At 45.5% G+C, this 19142-nt stretch overlaps 10 protein-coding genes and 1 non-coding gene across 11 annotated transcripts in view; 5 read left to right on the forward strand and 6 right to left on the reverse strand.

Annotated features, from left to right (window-relative positions):
• Positions 1-153: 153 nt before the first annotated feature.
• Positions 154-624, forward strand: BU24DRAFT_414089 (uncharacterized protein; the record flags this gene model as incomplete). Its single annotated transcript, XM_033526192.1, has 1 exon — positions 154-624. The coding sequence occupies one exon, from the start codon at positions 154-156 to the stop codon at positions 622-624; it is 471 nt and encodes a 156-aa protein (XP_033378848.1).
• A 1524-nt stretch (positions 625-2148) lies between these two features.
• Positions 2149-3835, reverse strand: BU24DRAFT_378569 (beta-lactamase/transpeptidase-like protein; the record flags this gene model as incomplete). The annotated part of the gene is made up of 1 exon (XM_033524669.1): positions 2149-3835. The coding sequence occupies one exon, from the start codon at positions 3833-3835 to the stop codon at positions 2240-2242; it is 1596 nt and encodes a 531-aa protein (XP_033378849.1). The 3' UTR covers positions 2149-2239.
• Positions 3836-4811: 976 nt separating this feature from the next.
• BU24DRAFT_472663 (uncharacterized protein) lies at positions 4812-6031 on the forward strand (the record flags this gene model as incomplete). Its single annotated transcript, XM_033532749.1, has 2 exons — positions 4812-5294; positions 5353-6031. Exons 1-2 carry the CDS (start codon positions 5158-5160, stop codon positions 6029-6031), a joined length of 816 nt encoding a protein of 271 aa, XP_033378850.1. The 5' UTR covers positions 4812-5157.
• On the forward strand, positions 4823-5244 carry BU24DRAFT_427625 (uncharacterized protein). The gene has a single exon (XM_033529268.1). The coding sequence runs from the start codon at positions 4870-4872 to the stop codon at positions 5128-5130; it is 261 nt and encodes an 86-aa protein (XP_033378851.1). The 5' UTR covers positions 4823-4869; the 3' UTR covers positions 5131-5244.
• An 807-nt stretch (positions 6032-6838) lies between the features above and the next one.
• On the forward strand, positions 6839-8506 carry BU24DRAFT_399914 (uncharacterized protein). Its single transcript, XM_033525430.1, has 2 exons — positions 6839-7653; positions 7722-8506. The coding sequence occupies exons 1-2, from the start codon at positions 6894-6896 to the stop codon at positions 8393-8395; spliced, it is 1434 nt and encodes a 477-aa protein (XP_033378852.1). The 5' UTR covers positions 6839-6893; the 3' UTR covers positions 8396-8506.
• A 1585-nt stretch (positions 8507-10091) lies between these two features.
• Positions 10092-10811, reverse strand: BU24DRAFT_414093 (uncharacterized protein; the record flags this gene model as incomplete). The annotated part of the gene is made up of 5 exons (XM_033526193.1): positions 10092-10096; positions 10154-10204; positions 10298-10487; positions 10552-10646; positions 10715-10811. The coding sequence occupies 5 exons, from the start codon at positions 10809-10811 to the stop codon at positions 10092-10094; spliced, it is 438 nt and encodes a 145-aa protein (XP_033378853.1).
• Positions 10812-11594: 783 nt separating this feature from the next.
• BU24DRAFT_t78 lies at positions 11595-11695 on the reverse strand. Its single transcript has one exon. It is a non-coding gene; the product is annotated as a tRNA-Ala (tRNA).
• Positions 11696-13321: 1626 nt separating this feature from the next.
• Positions 13322-14181, reverse strand: BU24DRAFT_454869 (uncharacterized protein; the record flags this gene model as incomplete). The annotated part of the gene is made up of 2 exons (XM_033531345.1): positions 13322-13851; positions 14118-14181. The coding sequence occupies 2 exons, from the start codon at positions 14179-14181 to the stop codon at positions 13322-13324; spliced, it is 594 nt and encodes a 197-aa protein (XP_033378854.1).
• Positions 14182-14586: 405 nt separating this feature from the next.
• Positions 14587-14922, reverse strand: BU24DRAFT_320898 (uncharacterized protein; the record flags this gene model as incomplete). Its single annotated transcript, XM_033522927.1, has 1 exon — positions 14587-14922. A coding segment is annotated over one exon (336 nt), but the record flags the coding sequence as incomplete, so codon positions are not given.
• A 621-nt stretch (positions 14923-15543) lies between these two features.
• BU24DRAFT_467140 (uncharacterized protein) lies at positions 15544-17889 on the forward strand (the record flags this gene model as incomplete). The annotated part of the gene is made up of 1 exon (XM_033532421.1): positions 15544-17889. One exon carries the CDS (start codon positions 15544-15546, stop codon positions 17887-17889), a length of 2346 nt encoding a protein of 781 aa, XP_033378856.1.
• A 936-nt stretch (positions 17890-18825) lies between these two features.
• Positions 18826-19142, reverse strand: part of BU24DRAFT_436620 (uncharacterized protein) — a gene marked incomplete at both ends in the record, with an annotated part of 3459 nt that continues 3142 nt past the window's right edge. Inside the window, one exon of the mRNA XM_033530165.1 lies at positions 18826-19098. Coding sequence (XP_033378857.1) covers positions 18826-19098 — 273 coding nt within the window. The remainder of the gene's footprint in view (positions 19099-19142) is intronic.

Raw genomic sequence — 19142 nt, forward strand, 5'->3', positions numbered from 1 at the left:
ATTCAACAATGGAATGTGAATCAACTTTTTGCTCATATAATGACACTTAGTTCAATAGTTACCAATCCTAGACAACTGGGTCTTCTACATCCCGAACCCAATTGTGCAACTCTTTGATTTGAACAACTTCGTTTAGGCAATCTACGAGTCAAGATGCCTGCACCCAATATCGAAGCTCAAGTCAATAGCAGTACCGGAGCAATCAGTACTCACGAAGAACATGTGGATGCAGAACGCTTGGTGGAAGACTTGCGGTCCATCAAGCGAGTGCTCACAAGGATTGCCATGGACTTGCTTCAAAAGCGTGAGCCGTCCACTCGCCCACCATACGCGCTTCTCAATGAGGAACTTTTTCAACAGATCAGGGCGGCATGCAGATTCGATCTTCAGAGGAAGTTTTTGAGGCTTCGACAAATAGCAGATGGGCTAAATCAAGGCATTGTGCCCAATAAGTGGAAACTGAAGTTGGATTATTTAATAGCCGTTGCAAAGCAGAAGCAACCGGACCTCGACCCCGTGCACGGCTGCATCCAGTTGTTTGAAAAAGATCTTGAGGGGATCGAGACGACTGTATCCAAGGTTAGGAAAGAATTGCGGGAATCGAGACGAGTGTGTCCAAGCTGAAGGAGGAAATGAGATGGCTTAAAGAAAGGGTGGAAGGCTACATGATGGAGTCCGAAGATGCTGACAAGCAAATTGCAGAGCAGAGGAAGGTTTAGACTGGTCTATCGATGAACTAGATCAAATGGGAAATTACACCTAGCTACTTTCTCTGTGTCTAGAACGATCCTAAAAGAAGACAATCCACTGAATCGTGGCTCAGCTCTTCATTATGCGAAAGAATTGGGGCCTTCATTATATTTCCAGCTTGGTAGCTTTTCGACATTAACGAGTAGCCGCAAATGCAATTCAGTCATCCATAGGCCTCTATGGAATTTATTCCACCTAGGCCTTGTCACACCTCTCAATTTGTTTCTCAAAATTGTCCTTCGTTAGCTGCTGCTGAGATATCGATAGGCAGCAGGTTGCCCAACCCAATTGGTGCACTTTACCTAATTTGGGGCTGATGTCAAAAGACTTACATCAAGATAGGAGATAGAGAACACGACGAAATGGGATGCTCTTGGGGTTCTTTGGTTGAGAGTGAGTACTCTGCAAGATTTCTCATTTCTTCATTTGATATGAATAGTCAACTACCCATGATACTCACCGGACCTTAAGCTCTCGAACACATGTAGTAGGCTTTGAAAGGGATAGTTCATACTATCTATCGAGATTAGATATAATTGCAGAGTTCCTAGAAGGCTGTGATTGGATTTGTAAACCTTCGAAAAAAGGGACAGCTTGTTATTGTAGATACGATAGTTTGACAGCTCATTCACAGTGTGCTGCGCTGCCTTTAAGCTATTAAGAAAACACGCAAACATTAAACAAGTATGAGTCTTGCTTTTTGAGTGATTAGAACCTGAAAATATTGAATATAATTCATTTTACATGATGCTAGGGTAGTTGTAAAAGATGGAAGGCAGATGTTGGTGGGTTGGCTTGTGTGTTCGGCGAACGCCTAGGATTGTACCTGATCTGGATCCGATTCGAAGGTCTTTACCAACCGTCTGCCTCCGATAGCTCACGCAGTATCTCGAATGTCACAAAACTGTCTACCGAGTCAATATCCAAATTTCGCGATTTGAAGGTTGCGTCCTTCGTCACGATTGTAGATAGGCGGGCAGTAAGTCTGTTTATAGAGTTGCAAATGATGATTGGCGTAGGGAGAAGTAAAACAAGTAGAATGTGATCAAATTCTAACTAGTAGTGCCATACCCATACTATAATATATATAAACTTTAGGGTCACTGGAAAGCCCTAAGGACATCAATACTGTTGCGTATAGACGCCTCTGTAGTAGGGAGCATCACAGGCTCGACCCGCAATCGGTAAATAAGTAGGAAAGGTAGATGTTTCTTTCTGTCGATAGGCCTCTGTAGGTAGGCGGATGATGCCTCAATCTCTCTCAGCAGCCCTGATCGATCGATCTATGCCCTGCCTAGTGCCCTTGCCCATACACGTGATTCCCGAATAGCCTCACCTATCCTGCTACACCACAATACTGATGATGTTGGCAAAATCGGCTTACATAGTTGCAGGCTTGCGGGAATTGTTATAGAAGCGCAAATGTCGTGTAAGAGAGATGAGACCGTTGAAGCGAATCATTTTCCACGATACTGTAGTCAACCAGGAATCAATCTTTCGTATGTTCGACAGCTGACACGCCAATGCCATGCACCCAGAACAACTTCTTGATGTAACCATCCTTGTCAGCCCTAAATTCTGCTTTCCAAAAATCTGGACCCTGGCCCACCCAGCGTCCTCGCTTCACCAACTCATTCCGAGTCTGGATCCAGGTGAAAACATCATCTTCATAATGATTCAAGATAAATCTCTCCGAGTCCAGACCTTGAAACGCCCAGTACAGTTTACCGCTGTCTTCCGTGACGACGATCTTGAAGACATGCGCAGGATCCCAATAGGTTCCAACATACTCTTTTAGATCTCTAGGCGAAGTGTCGTTCTTTTTCTCTCTGAATAGTTCTTCAGTGGTAGTTGCGTACCACTTCTCCGTGGTTGCTCGGCTCGTCTCTGTGGCTTTGACGTAGTCGTTACGCTGATCCTTTGGTACATCTAGTATGGCTTCCAGGACAAGTTGTCCAACCCAATCAGGAACGTCGTTAAGAGCGAGTGAGTTTGTGAGGACGACGATCGCTGTTTCGGTTTCTGGAACTAGCATTACAGCTGTTAAAGCGCCTGGAAGACTGCCCTGATGGTAGAGCACAAGCTGGGAGGGGATTCCTTTGCCAACAACAGGCATACCATCTAGCATGAGCGGCGGGTTGCAGCCTATGTCGCCCTTTGTTGCGGGAAGTTGGACCCGAGCCCAGCCGTATCCATACGAGGTTTCCGTCCTCGTCGGCGGGTTTACTGGGACTTTGGCCGACATTAGGTGTCGGACTTGCTTCAACGGCGAGCCCTCAGTTGCTGTATTCCCGGTTTTGAACTGGTCATTGAACGCCACTAAGAACGATCTGTATAACTTGAGAAGGTCATTGACAGAGCTTCGTAATCCCCCACTCGGGCCTCCGAAAAGATCCTTCCCAGCCTGAACAGGTCCGATGGGATATGGCGTTCCATCGTCCAAGAACGTATGAGCGACAGCTACGTTGTCGACTCCCGCGGCAGGTGGCTTTGTCAAAGTACGCTTCAAGCCCAATGGGTCCAAGATCTCGGAATGCAGCAAGTCAGACCAGTAAGAGCCTGTCAATTTCGATATGATGTGGCCAGCGATTTCATAGCCCAGGTTGTTATAGCTGAATTGGCCGCGAAATGGAAGTAATGCCTCTTGGTGACTGAGATACTTGAGGCTGTCTTCTGCTGAGATCAAGACATTGTTGTTTGTACTTATGTAGAGGTTGTCGGCCCATGCCATGCCCGTACGATGAGAGAGCAGATCGGCGACAGTTGTCTGGGTATGCAGCACGTCTTCTTTCGTGCGAAACTCCGGCAACACATCCATCACCAATGCATCCCACTGGACCTTGTTTTCTTCTACAAGTAGACCGATGGTAGCGGATGTGAGAGCTTTCATCAAAGAACAACACGCGAAGATGGTATCTGCATCCGGTGGCAGCTTCTTCTCGATGTCTCGAAACCCGAAGTTGGCTTGGTATACTGGCTCCCCTTTGTGAAGTACTCCAAGAGCAAGCCCAGCGGCACCTCCGATCTTCATGATCTTCTCAATGTCTGGAGTGACAATAGTGAGGCGGTCGCGTACAGAAGACATGATTGCACTGGAGTTCGGGGCAGTAAACGTTGTCAGTTTGTAAAGTACTGGAACATGAGTTTCTCACAGGGCTGTGGTCGGCTCGTCGGCACAGATTTGCGTGGCCACAGGATGGTGAGAGTGAGCAGGAAAAGCGCAAGGAGTAGCAATTCATTCGAAGAGCACATAAACGGGTATGAGGAAGGCTGAATTACGGCCGTGGCGCGGAGGAAAGAGAGGCTACAGTGGAGAGGAAAAGTCGGATCGCTCCTCCAGTGAGCTTATCGTTAACACTGTAGGGCTTGGCATGCTGTCACACAAATCACAGCACAGAGAGAGGTCAGAGCGAGACCAGAGAGGCGCCAGACAAAGGTCAGAGAAAGGTCAGAGCGAGGTCAGAGCGAGACCTACATGCTGGAGCTGATATGTAGAGTTGCAACAAATCCACAGCAGTACACGCGGCGAGCACTAAAAGGCAAGCAGGCAAGCAGGCAGAACCATATACAACCAAATGAGCGCCCTCAAAACTAAGCAGACCTAGGGACGAGTATGCACATTGATAAGAAGCATCTATCCATCTATTGCAGGTCGTGCCTGTGATGCTCCCCACTTTGAGGCGTCTATACGATACACTACATAAGCCAGTCGCTGGCGTGAGGCAGCTCAGTCTGTCCAAATCCAAATTTGTTTCGATACTTTCATGGATGAAAGTGTCTGGCGAGATGTTTCGGATAGATTAAATTTAAAAGTGGAATCCGAAAATTTCACCCACGGTAATTGCACAAATCTATGCAGATGGAACGATGCTGTGCCTCTGGCATCCAGGGCTGTGCTTGGTTGGATGCTAGCTCCAAGAAGACTGCAGGAAGAACGGCCACCACATGATCGGTGAGGCGCCTATCAACGTCAACGTGAAGCTGTGCCGCATTTTGTTCAGCTTGTGAAAAACAGCAAAACTCGTCAGGCACCCACGAAAACTGTCGAACTCCAAACTCAAGACTTCCCCTCTTTTATCAATCTTTTAAGTCACGCACAAGGCATTCCCCAACTGAAAAATGGGAATACAACTCATCGACTACAACGATGCTGGCAACATACTGAAAAACCGTCGATTGCACCGACGACTCGCTAGATGGAGTTTTAAAAGACTCCGCAGTATCTGGCATGCCTTTGCGTACCCCCTGTACAAGCCGCTTAAGTTGCGCAGTCACAGAAGATGTTCTCGATCACAAAGTAGACTACTAATGTTGCCTGCTGAGATCCGGTTCATCATTTGGGACTACGTAATGGCTAGTGGGCCCATAGTATTGTATTGATCGCAGAAGAGGGTTACTTATAACTTAATGCCAGAAAATAGCCCAGAGAGCGGGATAGACATTACGCCACAGGCGATCCGAAAGGCAGTTGAGGGCAGGGTTCATAAATCAAACAAGGTGCATAAAATATCGTTGCTTGCTGTACTCCAGACATGCCAAATGATGTAAGTCGGCTCGATGAAGTTGCTTGACGATCCGCGCATGCTGACTACTGCCACGTAGATATTTAGAGACATCACGTCTTCTATATCAGGCAAACACTTTCGTTTCCCTGCAGAATTCAATACCTATCGACTTTTGCAATTTGGCTCTTCCTGCTCACTTGTCGCTTATAACTTCTTTACATGTCCACTTCCAATTCCGCGAATTTGTCTATATTTGGGATACATGCCCAGGCCGACAAGATCCAGACCCATACAACGAAAGCACATTTCATCTAGTCTGCAGACAGATCAGCCAATCTATGCCTAACTTGCGAGCACTCTCAATCTTCCTACAAGGACCATTAGTGCAACCCAAGACGTACGACTATATCTCGTCGTGCTTGACGAGTATGCGGGATGGGCTCAAAGATTTATATTTCATGGCTGTCAGATTTCCACACCTAGCCCTCGAGGAATTGGTTGCGGCCGTATCCGGGTTGTACGAAGACGACCTAAGAAGAACATATCAGCGGCTTGATTCGATGAGAGATCGTTTTCATGTCCTGCAACCATGTGTTGGGAATGATCGGCAACAATGGGAGATAGCAGATCTGGATACCGGGAGAGAGAAAGGTTGGAGGTTGGGTACCATGTACCGGATTAGTAATCTCGGTTTGGACAGCGTCGAGATGAGGAACTATGCTATTTTTACAGAAGCAGAAGCTTTCGATGAACACATAGAGAAACATGAGCCATAGACGTTTTAGTCTTTTGATTTGACTTGGTATTGAAATACGACGATTGTGTGAGATGACATCAGTACCACGAGAACAATATAGTCGAGTCTTTCGTCGGCGCACAACCTCATTAATCATGCTTGTTCTTACCCTCTTCATACTATTACAATTCCATCCTATCTTATTTCCGTGTAGTGACGGCTCAACTTGCATACTTAAAAGAGAAAGAGAGGTTTTTGATTTCGATGGTCCGTGCACAGCTTAGGTAGCAGGAGTTCTTAGTAGGCCAGCTTGCTCTTCTCTGTGATCATAAATAATGTTGACAATGGTTCTGGTTGGGTCATTCCTGGTAAAATGTATTCGATGGGCCCGAGTACCAACTTATAAATTTATTTCTGCCTATTGTGCCCTAAACCAATCGATGAAAGATGGTTATCGCTTTGGAGATGATCGAAAGGGAGGATGGGATATCCCGCTATGGACAATACAAGTAATCCGCTTTTATCATGTAGTCCTGGAACAACTTCATATTCTGTTACCATATCAATATGCTTTACTCGTGACTCCTATAGCCAAAGGAGTTGCGGAAATTTCTTCAATTCCCATTTGGTAGAGTTGGATCCGCGGTGCGCGAGGTGGCTATTCTGTGGGTATTGAGCCAACGTGGCGGAGCAACATTTTGAGAAAGCCCCAACGGATGGGACCGTGCAACATTTCCATTGAGTAGCTCAACAAGTAGTCTCATAGTAACGGTTACCAAAATTCAGCTATATATTGGATAGATTCCTGCCGTTGACATTTTGATTTCTCTTATCCTTACTACACGCAGGACTTGCCATTTTAACTAGTAACAGTTGAACATATCGACGACGTTACTTCTACGATGAAATGGTCATCAATTGCCGCTGAGGTGCGGGCCATGATCCTTGGCGCACTGATCAAGGAACAAAACATCGCTCACTGTGCGGCTGTGTGTCGGGAATGGCAAGCGCATATCGAGAAACAGACGTTCCATTCACTTACACTTACTGTCGAAGACGTTCCGGAATTAAAGAAAATTTCACCCCGAAGCCTAGCTCACATTAGACATATTTGGTTCTGCATCAAGCTTCTGGAATGCCACTTCCCAGATGGCGACAGCTATGAGACGGAAGAGATGATGGAATATAACCGGAAGACCGTTCAAGTTGGTGTCGAATCGATATTCGGCGCTCTTCTCAAACGTCCTATTGATGGAGATTTGAAGCTGGACCTCAGTGTCTACTCTCCTTCCGATTCCCAACATCATTTGAAATACGTACGTTTTGAGCCTGCCGGTTTCCCAAACATCAGCACCATCTCCCAAGAACTGTCCAGGCCTTCTGGACCGCAACCTGACTCCTGTCGAGTTGGAAATTCTCCGGTCATCTCAATCGAATCCGTTGACCAAATCTTCCCCGATATTTCATTTTCAGATAACGACCATTTCTGGGCTAGAACACAGGTCCCTTGTGTTACTCATCTGTCGCTGCGGCGGCAGACACGTCGACGATGGGATCCTGTTGCGGTTAGTCAACTCATTGCCCGGCTTCCGAACCTACAAAATGTCTGCTTTGAGACATGGAGAGAATGGAGTCGATGGTTACAGCACTGTCCAGACATCCGTAAGTGTTTCATCGTTATAATAGTATCACCCTGCTGAGAGACAGTTGCTGATTCTTTTCCTCTACAGGACTGGAAAGACTATTCAAATCGCTCATCTCCGCCGACTTGAAGAGAGTGTCTATTTTCGAAGACCTGAATGAGACATATGTCTCTCCTGGTACAGCCTATATCTCAGCATCTCCCGACGCACAAGTCATTCGAACAGCAAATACCCGAGTCATCGGTGCACTTGCCAAAGCCAGCCTTACGCTTGAGCAGTTTTCTGCAGCTTTCATGGTTGATGCAGACCGGTTCTGGGATGCATGCCGACCAGACTGGACGTGGCGACGACTCTCATCGCTCTCGCTCACATCCCGTGACCTGGTGCCAGACGCTTCGCCAAAGCGTATCAACGACCTGCTGCATTCAGCAGCACAGGCAGCTAAGAGAATGCCAAAGCTTCAAACAATGGAAATGTGGAACGGATCACCAGGGTACGCTTCTGTATTCAGGTACAGAAGCGTCAAGGCTAGAAGACCCTCTGACATTACCTGGCGAGGTAGTTGGGAGCTGACTTTGGAAGTCAGAGTGGTGAAGGCATGGGGAACGATTTCTGTGAATGATAATATCCAGGTTGTCAACGAGATGATACCATGTTCGCAATTTATTCGATCGCATGGGGATGTCATTCGGGTTCTGCAGCTTGAACATCCTGTAGCTTGCTCGGCGTGGATTCTTCAAGGTGCTGCTCCTAGTTGTTAGTGGCACAAATAGTCTGCGGATTACTGCCCTCAAAGCAGTTCATTTGCGCGCATTGTTTGGACGATTGAGACGGTATAACATATTGTTAATGTGCCTAGTGTCCATCTGTCTTTATTTGTATGGCAAAATCACTTAGAAATTGGTAATTCACTTGGAAATTGATAGTTCACTTGGCATCTTCCTCTTTTACTAGCAAACTCCGTGCGCCACTATGTCTTTCCAATGTCCCTCTACGTAGTGTCGCTAGCAGATTTCGAGGCCTTTCACTGATCTTCACATCATTGTCATCTCTTACTGACTCATGTTGAGTGAACCGTCGGCGATAGTGTTCCATGCCAATAGCAACTTCAGCTCACACTGTTCATACGCGAATTCCATTATAAAATAGACTAAAAACGACGTATTATCATTAGTCAAGGTTCAACGAAAGGCCTGAATTCATACCAAAAACGTGCAAGGTAAATGAGGTGGGCTAGAAGCGCCGTGTGAATTAGGGCGGGCGAGAAATTTGAAAGGATGAAGACAAATGTACTTTAGCGATAACGAAATTAAGAGAGAGTACGGTAGGATGTCTAGGAACAGTAAAAGCCTGAAGAATAATTGGCCAATGCTTTAAGTCTGCGTTATATATAAGGTTATTGAAGGAGTGACGTTGGGATAATAGCAGCCCTTGCATTCGGCATTGCAGCCCTCTGCCTTCACTGTATAGCAATCAAAAGCGGGATCGGGGGTGACATAACAGAATTTGGGTTGGCAATAGCATGTTCCATCCTTCTTTTTGCATTCATTCATAGGGGTTGCTCCATCGGAAGGTTTTGGTGTTCCTTGGGACTGAACGCTGTTTTAAGGAGTCGGCCTAAAGGATGATTGTGAAGCTGATATGAGCCCAGAGGATGAGTCTGACGACGTAGATGGATCAGCCTTCTCTCCAAAACAAGCGAGATATTCATTTTCGTCGATCTCATTGTCCGTGGACTCCAAGAGGCTCAGAACACACCAATAGACTCTTTTTTGCCGGATGTCATTTGGTAATCGAAATTCCAACCACCTCCTATTTTCTCTGGGCAACCGTTGAATTTGAGGCGATAGGCTCTCTCTTTTAGAAAGCGAGAAGCTTCAAGACTGGTCAGCATCGTCGACGCATCTTGAAAGAAATTCTAGTCCTACCAATTGCAAAGTATGCTGTTCACAGGTGAGGTAAGTCAATGTTCATCGAATTATCCTTAGTTTCCTGGGAGCTAGCTTACTGTACGGAATCTAATGTATGTCAATCTATTTTTCGCAAATCATGAAGTTGTGACCTTACCAGCATTATTCCATCCCATCTTGTCCTTCAGCTTCCACACATTCTTCCAGCCATAGCCCTTTACGTTATCGATGGGTTGATCAACGGTCTTCCACCGATTTGGATACTTTCTGTTTATTTCATTGGTGGGTTGCTCCGGAGATGGTCTCCATTCAGGAATCACAGCATAAGTCATCTGTATACTCGAGTCGGCGTAAGATAATACGCCAACGTAGAATCTTTACCTCGTGAAATAAATTCATCTCAAAAAGGTCCTTGTAGATATCTATAGTGGGCAGTTCGTCCGGCTCTATTTTACTTTTGCGTTTGCACATCGCCCTAATTCTTTCTATTGCGTCCTCGCGTTGGATTTTCTGAAAGCCATCCAAAGTTTGCTTGTTTGGCTTTTGATCAAGCTAAAGTACGATCAGTTAACCAGTCAATGGCAAAAGCCAATAGGGGACATAACTCACAAATCTCAAGAATCTCTATGCATCGATCATGATCAGCATCTGCTACGCATTCTATGATAGAAGTAGCTTTCGACCTATCTACCTTATCTGGGAACTTACTGCTGAGAATTAGCCTGGCAAAATTTAACAGCAGAAGGAACTCACCAGGACAAATTTGTACTCCTACGTAATGATTTTCTCTAGGAGGACTCGCGAAATCGGTTAGCTTTCCAGTGTCCTCTAGACAACCATGGTAAAATTCTTGTGTCAAGGTGCCTTCCATAAAAGATGTTGTACTAAAATACTTGCTCGTATCCGGCAACGGTGCCCATTGCCTCATGTCATAGTAGAATATCTGCCGCTTTCTTTTAGCATCCTGCGCAATCAACGTTACGATAACATCTCCAGGGTATTCTTACGATACTACCTTCATCTATAGAACTGCGAGCATCATGGCCATTAGCATCAAGAGGTATAACCTTAGGCTCGTCCGTTGGATTTTTGAATTGTTGGACTATATTACCCAAGGTATTTGGACGGAACATTAGGATACCAGCGTAGGAAAGTTTTGATGTTACGCACCTCTCACTACGCTGGATTTCTTTGTAGTCGTAACCTGGAAGGTATCTTTTCTCTCAATGCCAACTTCAAACGCAGTTCCAAAAATTCGAGCAGCCATATCTCTTGTTTCCTTTTCCGGGAACACACATTCAACGTCTCCCCCGGCTGAGCTGGCGGAGTACCTATTGCTGCTAGGGCCGATTCAGCCATTAGAAATGCTTGCTTCATGCCTGTTTTGAACAAGTCTCTTTTGGCTTTATTAGTTAGCATAAGTTTGCTCATGACAATATAAAATTAACATGCAATCACAAGAGGCATCTAGGTACCATCCATTTCCGTAAGCAAAAGAAGGTAAGAAAGAAAGACAAACGAAAAACAAGTAAATAGAATAGGCTAACATGGCGACAGCAAACAAGGTTATGAAATCCAAGGTAACGATAGATGTAGAAGATTATATCTCATTCTAGATAGGTGGTACAAACTATCCATTTTAACGCCTACTACATGTGTTCAAGGGGTTAAGGTCCGATGAGTATCGTAGGTAGCTAGCTGACTATTCCTATCTATCCTTACTGAACCGTACATTTATTACGAAACCTGACAGATGTTGTACACTAGCTTTAGTACATACATACAGCCTGTGGCTAAGTTGTTTATTTATATGCAAGAAAGACGCCTGCAGTCCCTGCGAAGAGATGCAGGAACGCATGTGAATGCTGTTGTCATAAACAAAGCTATTACTTACAAGTTCAAAGCTAAAACTCAACCAGGACTTTGCATAGTCCCGTATCTGCTAAAAGTTGTCCGTGCGCCACTACCCACACTTCCCACAACCTAAAAAAAAGAAATTCCTGCAGCAAAAGATCTCAACAGAAGATTCAAAAGAGCAAAAAAAAGAAACTGGACTTGCTGGGAATCGAACCCAGGACCTTTCCCATGCTTAGATACGAGACGTATGACGTCACGTGCTAAGGGAAAATTATACCACTAAACCACAAGCCCTGTTGGCTGATTATGGATACTCGATTATCTATTTGGTACATATACTCCAAAAAAAGATGTGCCTGGAAAGCGCGCCTGTACCTCATCTTATTGTTGGTTGCAGGGCAGGAGGGCGTACACGACTCAAAGTCCAACCAATTAGAGCCTTCCAGGAAGCACAGCACAGACCTCTCCGACACTTTGGGAAAATTATCCTCTTAAACCACAAGCCCGGTGACTGTTTGATGGAGTATCTTCACAACTAAATAATATATACGTTATCATTCGGACTTTGGATTTTTATTTTCGCATTGTTCACAAGATATTATTTAACTCTTGAAAATGCGATTTTTGATTTTCAATTTCTGCTCAATACTCTAGTTTCGCTGTATTGTTTGCTTATCATAGCTGGTTTACAGATTACAGCACTTGTACAGAGAGATAGTAATCGGCATGCTGATTATTGCGTGGCGTTCAACTAGAAAACGCTCCAGCTCACATGGCGTTAACGATTGGATGACGATGAAGTTGTTTAATTTGGCCCCCACGTCGCAATTTATCCTGTCCAGTCAATTCTTATCCCAACCCCGCATCCGTGCAGGCTGGTCCAATCGATGGAGACTTGTGTCTACCCATGCCACGTCCCTGTCTCTGGCCAGACAGTGTCGTCTTTGTTCGTCCCTTCTGTCTGCCTTCTGCTTTCTGTGTCCTGAGCATCCGCATTCTTATTTCCTATTCCTTGTTTCCGCTTTCCGCTTCTTGCTTCTTGTCCCGCTTTCCGCTTCTCGCTTCTTGTTCTGCTTTTCCGCTTGTAAGCCCACCTCCGTCATCGCAATCTACGACCATCACTCGAAGCGAGCCGAGTAACACATACTGACGAGAAATAAGGCAGAAAACTTGGCATATTGTAGGACGGTGATTGGCCTATCTGCAATTGTTGTACAACTGCGGTCAAGGTCTGTTTCCGAGTTGCAGAACTACGAGGAGGTAACAAAAAATTCAAAGTCTGTTTCCTAGTTACATGTCAAACGAAGACTTCTTGCAAAACCACAAAAGGGTGTACGTTAAACAAAGTTCAAAGTCACTTTTATACTCATGATTTTACCTCGTCTCACTTCATGGCTAAATCATAGAGGCGCACGATGCCTGCTTCCTAGTTAGTAGCGACTGGAGAGCTGGGAGTACAATCCCGGATTGGAAGAGCTGTACTGGGGAATGCCAATGCGTCGAGCGGTAGGGAGTACGGGTCCTCTGATCACCTCTCTATGATAGGGTCGGTACATACCGGAGTGCTGTCATACTTAACCTTATTTTGACTACGAGCGTGATTAACCTTACCTCGTGTCTTGACCACAAATGTTGGCATTATAGGCTTCTATTAGGAATATACGGAATTGCACATAAGTTGGCGTCTCTGAAGAGCACGTTGTGATTCTTTGCACTTTGACTGCGAGGGCCGATTTAGTAAGGTGCATGCCGGTCGGAGCAACACAAATTGTCTCTCAGCGCGCGGGCGCGGAATGCACCCGGGACAAAGTAGAATGGTCGTCTTGATTACATCCAATACAGACGTAGACGAGTTCTTAGTAGCACGGAAACAAAATGTGGAGATGGATGGGCCTGAAAGATCAGTTTCTTCATCACTATCTAACTATGAAGGGTCTGCTGCCACAACTCTCCCTCTAAGTGTGGGTGGTCTGGATTGGGACATGGACAGCCCCAGTCAATTTGAGTTCTGAAATCATACATCTTCTCAGTGAGTGTCGCTACTGCAGCCCTCTCGATGTCCTTTAGCTCATGCATGATACTAAGCGCGTCAATATCCTCAATCCATTGCTGATGTAGCATATCGGCCTCCTTTACTAAGTACTGCAATCGAATTTCCTTGCGCTCGCATATTTGAGACCATGTCTTAACAAGTTGACGAGCTGTTCTAAATCTACGAAATGCTCGTTTTACTGGTATCCAATTGCTTGCTATGTCCTCCCATTTCTTAGCAAAGTCTTTCAGATCCTGACGTCGATATCTGGCACGGCCCATTTGGTGGTAAAGATACAGTTCGCTTCGTTTGAATATGGGAAGATGGGCCCCTGGCGCTGCCACTGCAGCTGAGCGTGCTATTTCAGAACATTCAAGGAGTATCGCTTCTGCATCGTTTCTGGGGATAAATGTGGTAGCTGCTCAGTATAAGCGCATGTCTGGTATATCTGAGGAAGATGTGTAAACCTCTAGAACGGCGAGAAGGAGTTGGTTGCTGGCTGGGTACTAATCTTGGTCTTCTGAGGCGAGTATTGAGGCTAGTGGAGGCCAGAGGCTTCCGTTTGTTGTTGATCTGGACTGGCATTGTAATGGGAGCGTAAAGTAGTATAATGGAGCACAATCAGCGGGTATCACTCTTTAATAATGCTTAAAGCCAAGAGTACTGTCTGACCAATCATCTTACGCTTCAAAACTTCAACCCTTGCACTGCTCGTGATTGAAGATCCTTTTTCCATCTTGTATCGCATGTCTTGGATATTAATATGTGACTCTCGTGGTCTTTTCTACATCTTAAATAATGCCACTATTAATTCGGCTTCCAATAGAATTGCATAAAGAAGATTGCTTATTGTTCAAATAATAGCATCTAATTATTTGATCTCTAGAACTTTATATAATTGTCTAACTACTTTGCACAACAGCGATTAGGCGAGAATAGAGGATACTAGAGCAAGCAGACCGTAAACGAGCAAAACCTTCCATGGACGCAACAAAACACTGGCATCATTCACAATCTCGGGGGATATAGATGTCAAATTTTGACTTCTTGACAGAGTCGGATCGGTCGAGGGAGCCGTCATTGTCTGCTGTCCATGTGATAGACAGAAGCCGTGGCCAGTGGCTGTTCGATACAATGTACTTGACGTACTATTTGCTCGCTCTTTGAATGAGTCATGACGGCCAGGAGAGTTAAGACTAAACACCATTCCTGCATGGCAATGGGAAGTCGGGCTGCTCTGTGCACAAAAGAACCATTGCGGCTCCTTCGTCTCCACCAAATAGTCAATAACGAATGCCCCGCTGGTATTTTTCGGGTTGAATTGCTCATATCCAGTGTCAAATAGCGAGGCGTTCCGGCATGGATGTTCGAATGAGCTCTGGGTCAATGTATGATTACGACCGAGGAAGTTGAATCGAAGAATTGTACCATTGTCGACACTGAGCGAATCAGGATTAAATGCAAGTTTTCCCGCAGCGCCAACCACAATTTCGACAACCTGCCGATTTGTTTCTGGCCAGGTTTTAGATATAGTGGAAGATTCAGTGGTAACAGCAGTAGGAAAGGCAGTGGGAAAGGCAGTGGGAAAGGCAGTGGGAAAGGCAGTGGGAAAAGCGGTAGGAAAGGCAGTAGGAAAAGAGGTATTGAAAGAAAAGGTATTCAAAGTGGCATTCCAAGCGAGCTTGCGATGGGTCCACAAGTTAGGCGTAGCAACAAGAGGTGAGGTATATGTTTGCATGTAGTACATCTTCGGTGGCCCATGAACACCAGGCATTGCATACTTCATATATAAGGCAGATAGAGTCAAGGATACTGTATTACGTTTCTGTTATCTTATTGTAACTTTCTCGTTTACAGTTTTTGGTGATTTAAAAACCGTACATCTTGCGTGAACTTTTTTTTAGTTATAAGCCAAGCAATTTCAACTTCTCAAGGTGGGTTTCTCTTATCTCATTTTCTTTCCAACAGTTTCGGAATACCTAAGATCGCTATCCTGGTATCTACCTGACTGAAACACACACTGCACATACATATTTAGACAAGATACGGATACACACCTCATGGTCTATTGCAAGACTATTCCATTTGGGTGTTTTACGGTCTATTCAAAATGTCAAACCAAGAAAGCGCTTCAGAACGGCCGAAATCAGACGCTAGCATGAAAGATGCCGCGGGACGGGCTGCGAGTGAACAGACTGTTCCGGATGCACCACACACCAAAAAGGATGGTGAAGACGAAGAGATGAAAGATAGTGATCTAAGCGAGGAAGATGAGTTGTATTACTACGTCATTCCCAAAATGTCTGCCGATATGAGCCAAGAAGAATATTTGGCTCACAAGCAAAAGGCTATAGAGACCGAGCAACGGAAAGATATATCAGCATATTCGACACATTGCGTGCGACCAAATAATATGGATGATGCAGCTTGGGCGACGGAACAGAAGCGCCAGATTTTCAAGCTCAAGAAGTATGCCACATTCGCGTACTGTCTGACAAACGTGGACCATAATGACGGAAACGCAATGGACGCAGCAGTGTCAGCGGCCGAAAACGAAGAAGAGTCCTATGAGATCACTTTCATGGACAGAAGACCAGATATGAGTGATGATGCATGGTCACAACAAAAACAAAAACTACTTGCGAAAAAGAAGTCGGAAGATGGTGAAGACGAAGAAACCAAGCAACGACAGAACTACCTAGACCAAGGCGCCAGCAATGCAAAGAGCTCACATACCCAAAAGGCTCTTTTAGAGGAGAAGGTCCAGGCTAGACTAACAACAGTACCGGAAGCCGTAAGAGAGAGGCAACTGCAAATGTTGCCAATACTCTGGAACTGGTGGAGTGAAGGGGCTGCACAGCAAGATCAGAGTCAGCTAGCTCTGCTGAACCAACATATCTCTCATGTCACGCAAGATGCGCACCTTTATAGAGTGACAGGTACCCAGATTGAGTCATTCATGAAAACAATCACGGGAAAGCTTAGAGAGTGTGCAGCAGAGTCCGTTCCAGATGACACCGTGTTAGGCCTCGCAGCCCAGGTTATTTCCTTCACAAACACTCTTCGCAAGGTAGGCCTAGACTGTAAAATGATGGCCTCGAACGACATACATAACTCTGTGATGAGATGTTTACGAAAATCTCATCGGCAAGATGTAGTTAAGCGGCGAGAGAGCTTCGAAAATGCTTTTCTTGAGATTGCACCAGCGCAACTAAAGGTGTATGAAAAAACTGACACCATTCTTGAATTTCTTGAATCTGGCATCAAGAAAGCAAATGAACCAATTGTCAAAGCAACTATAGAACAGCTTAAGGGGTTGAACATACTGATGGGAGAGTGCAATGGCGTGCATGGCTACAAACGATGGGACCATCAATTCCCAATATCGGATCTAGAGGCCTGTTGTTCCGATGAAATCACAACAAGCAAATACCTGACTCACCTAGAGTTCAAGATGAAGATTTTGGGCATTCCCGGCCATGAAAGAGTTGCCAATATGCGGAGTGTAGCTTACGAAATTGATCCTGCTACAAAGTCCTTCATCAGGGATCAGCTGTTAGAAGTTACCAGGGCAGAGGAACCCGTACGGATTCTTGATGAAGCTCCTCTGTTGGACTCCGGTTTTAGTGGTCTACTACATCCCGAATCAATTCCCCAGAGTACGGTGGCTTGGGGTAAGAACAGGGCAGACTTTTACATCAATCAGTATGGCCCTGTGCACGCCCCGATATGGCGCATAGAGAAAATGGCTACGCGAGCTTGGACTGAAAGGTACGGGCAGCAACCCCCGACTAAACTAAAAGTTACCGTCCCAGGAAACCGGTATGGAGATGAGAGGGATTCGAAAGGAAACCCAAGGTACGGCCAAAACCATATACAGGGAATATACGGGGTAGCCTTCTGGGAAGATGGCGACCTAGAGCAGCAGACAGTCGAAGAGCTTCTCAATCCGGACGGCGAGAGACGACTTGATCCGGCTTACGTTCTGATCGGATGGGATCGGAAGCTAAATGGAAGAGATATCGAAAAGTGCTGGGAAACGAGACAGTGCTTGAGACAACGAAATGGCAAGGTTAAGGCAGATAAGCAGATCAGTAATGCTGCGGTTCAGTCCCAGGAAAAGTTCAACGATTGGTATGAAGAATATACAGGAACTGACAGCGAGATTGCACCCATAACCTCCCAAGACTTTCCGCCTAGCAACCTACATCTTCCAACGCTCCACACTGGCATCCAGAGTCCAGTCGTAGGCAGCGGCGAAATTTCTATGTTGAGCAACGCAATGAACCGGGGGCCTTCTACAGCGAATCATTCGAAAGAAATTGCGGCAGCTCTGTCGTTGGCAATGGCTCAATTCTGCAATATTGCCGATGACGATATTCGCAATAAGAAGGTAAACAAGTTCATGAGCAATACTTATGGCAAAACATGGGCGGAATTAATAGCTGGAGAATAAGTTGTATCGGTGTTCAGGTTGTAATCTTGTGCTCCCCTGATATTCATAGATTGTGATTTCATAGACTTTCCAATGCCAATAACAAATCAATCAAATTCATCTACTTCCATAATAGTGTCTAGCCGCGACCTAGATATTGTGGAACAGCGCTTATAAACGCTTAACGTAACGTCCGTCCCATGCCGAAAAGGATTCTACAAATAGTCAGACTGGATCCTCCAATTCAATGGAATTAGGGTAATTTGAGTTTTAAGGTGTCGACCAAGTACGTCTGCTTCTAAAGCCAGTAGAAATATAGAAAATTACATGAATTATCACCATGTTGTCGATCTTTTCGTCATATTCCTGTACAACTTCGCCTGTTCCAAAGCTATATAACAATGTTTGCGTCTATCATTCATGCCTATCGGTGCAGCTAAAATACCTTTCTACTATCTATAAAAGGCTTCCGTGCAATTAAAGGCTAATCTATATTACAGGAATGTAGTCCGGATTTATCCGACTGGAGAGGCCCTGAACAGCTCTTGGCAGGCGACTTGACACTCGACCTACCAGGCTTAGCGTATGCTGTCTAAGTAATGTAAATCACACACGCACCGGGGCCATGCCTTATCATCCGAAAACTGACGCAATCTGCACAGCCACAAATGCTACGGTAAAAATCCACACAGGTATCATCGCACATGAGCCCGAACCGGTGGTTCGCTTCCGTCGGGGCGGCGCTACATGAGATCGCGCCATAAGGCTGATGATCGACTTCCTGGCGTCGGGGGGAGGTGGTACAGTACCTTGCAAAACCGGTCTCACCTTCGGCACGTTCCGAGATTTTATCAGATCCTTGCGCGACTGGACTGCTGTCAAGTACATTTCCAATATATTCCATAGTAAGCGCAGCCTTAAGAAGGTAATAAGTGCATATAGGATGAAGCAGAATTATTAACTTATCGCAAGAGTTCTACCTGCTTGCTCTGCTTCCCATTCAGCTAAGGTTTCCTGAGCAGATACTAGATCAGGATGCCCTGGTCGAAGAGTCTGACAGCGAAGATGAACGCACTCCTGCAGCAAGCCTATAGCTTCAGCACTTCTCTCTAAGCTTTTCCATGTCCAAGCAAGATTAGCCATGCTGGTCAGCGTGAAAGGATGGTCTGCTCCTAGTTTCTTCTTGCATGTCTTCATCACTTGCACGTCCAGCTCCTCTGCTGCATCCCACTGTCCTTGATTCCGGTAAGTCGACGCCAGATTACCCATGCTGG

This window comes from Aaosphaeria arxii (genome assembly GCF_010015735.1).
Source record: "Aaosphaeria arxii CBS 175.79 unplaced genomic scaffold BU24scaffold_11, whole genome shotgun sequence".
NCBI classification, from domain to species: Eukaryota; Fungi; Ascomycota; class Dothideomycetes; order Pleosporales; genus Aaosphaeria; species Aaosphaeria arxii.

Bases quoted from the DNA above. Each gene is read 5' to 3' on its own strand.
- BU24DRAFT_427625 (XM_033529268.1), top strand. From the start codon at position 4,870: ATGGGAATACAACTCATCGACTACAACGATGCTGGCAACATACTGAAA.
- BU24DRAFT_399914 (XM_033525430.1), top strand. From the start codon at position 6,894: ATGAAATGGTCATCAATTGCCGCTGAGGTGCGGGCCATGATCCTTGGC. The intron at 7,654-7,721 runs GTAAGTGTTTCA...TTTCCTCTACAG, and splicing joins ACAGCACTGTCCAGACATCC to GACTGGAAAGACTATTCAAA.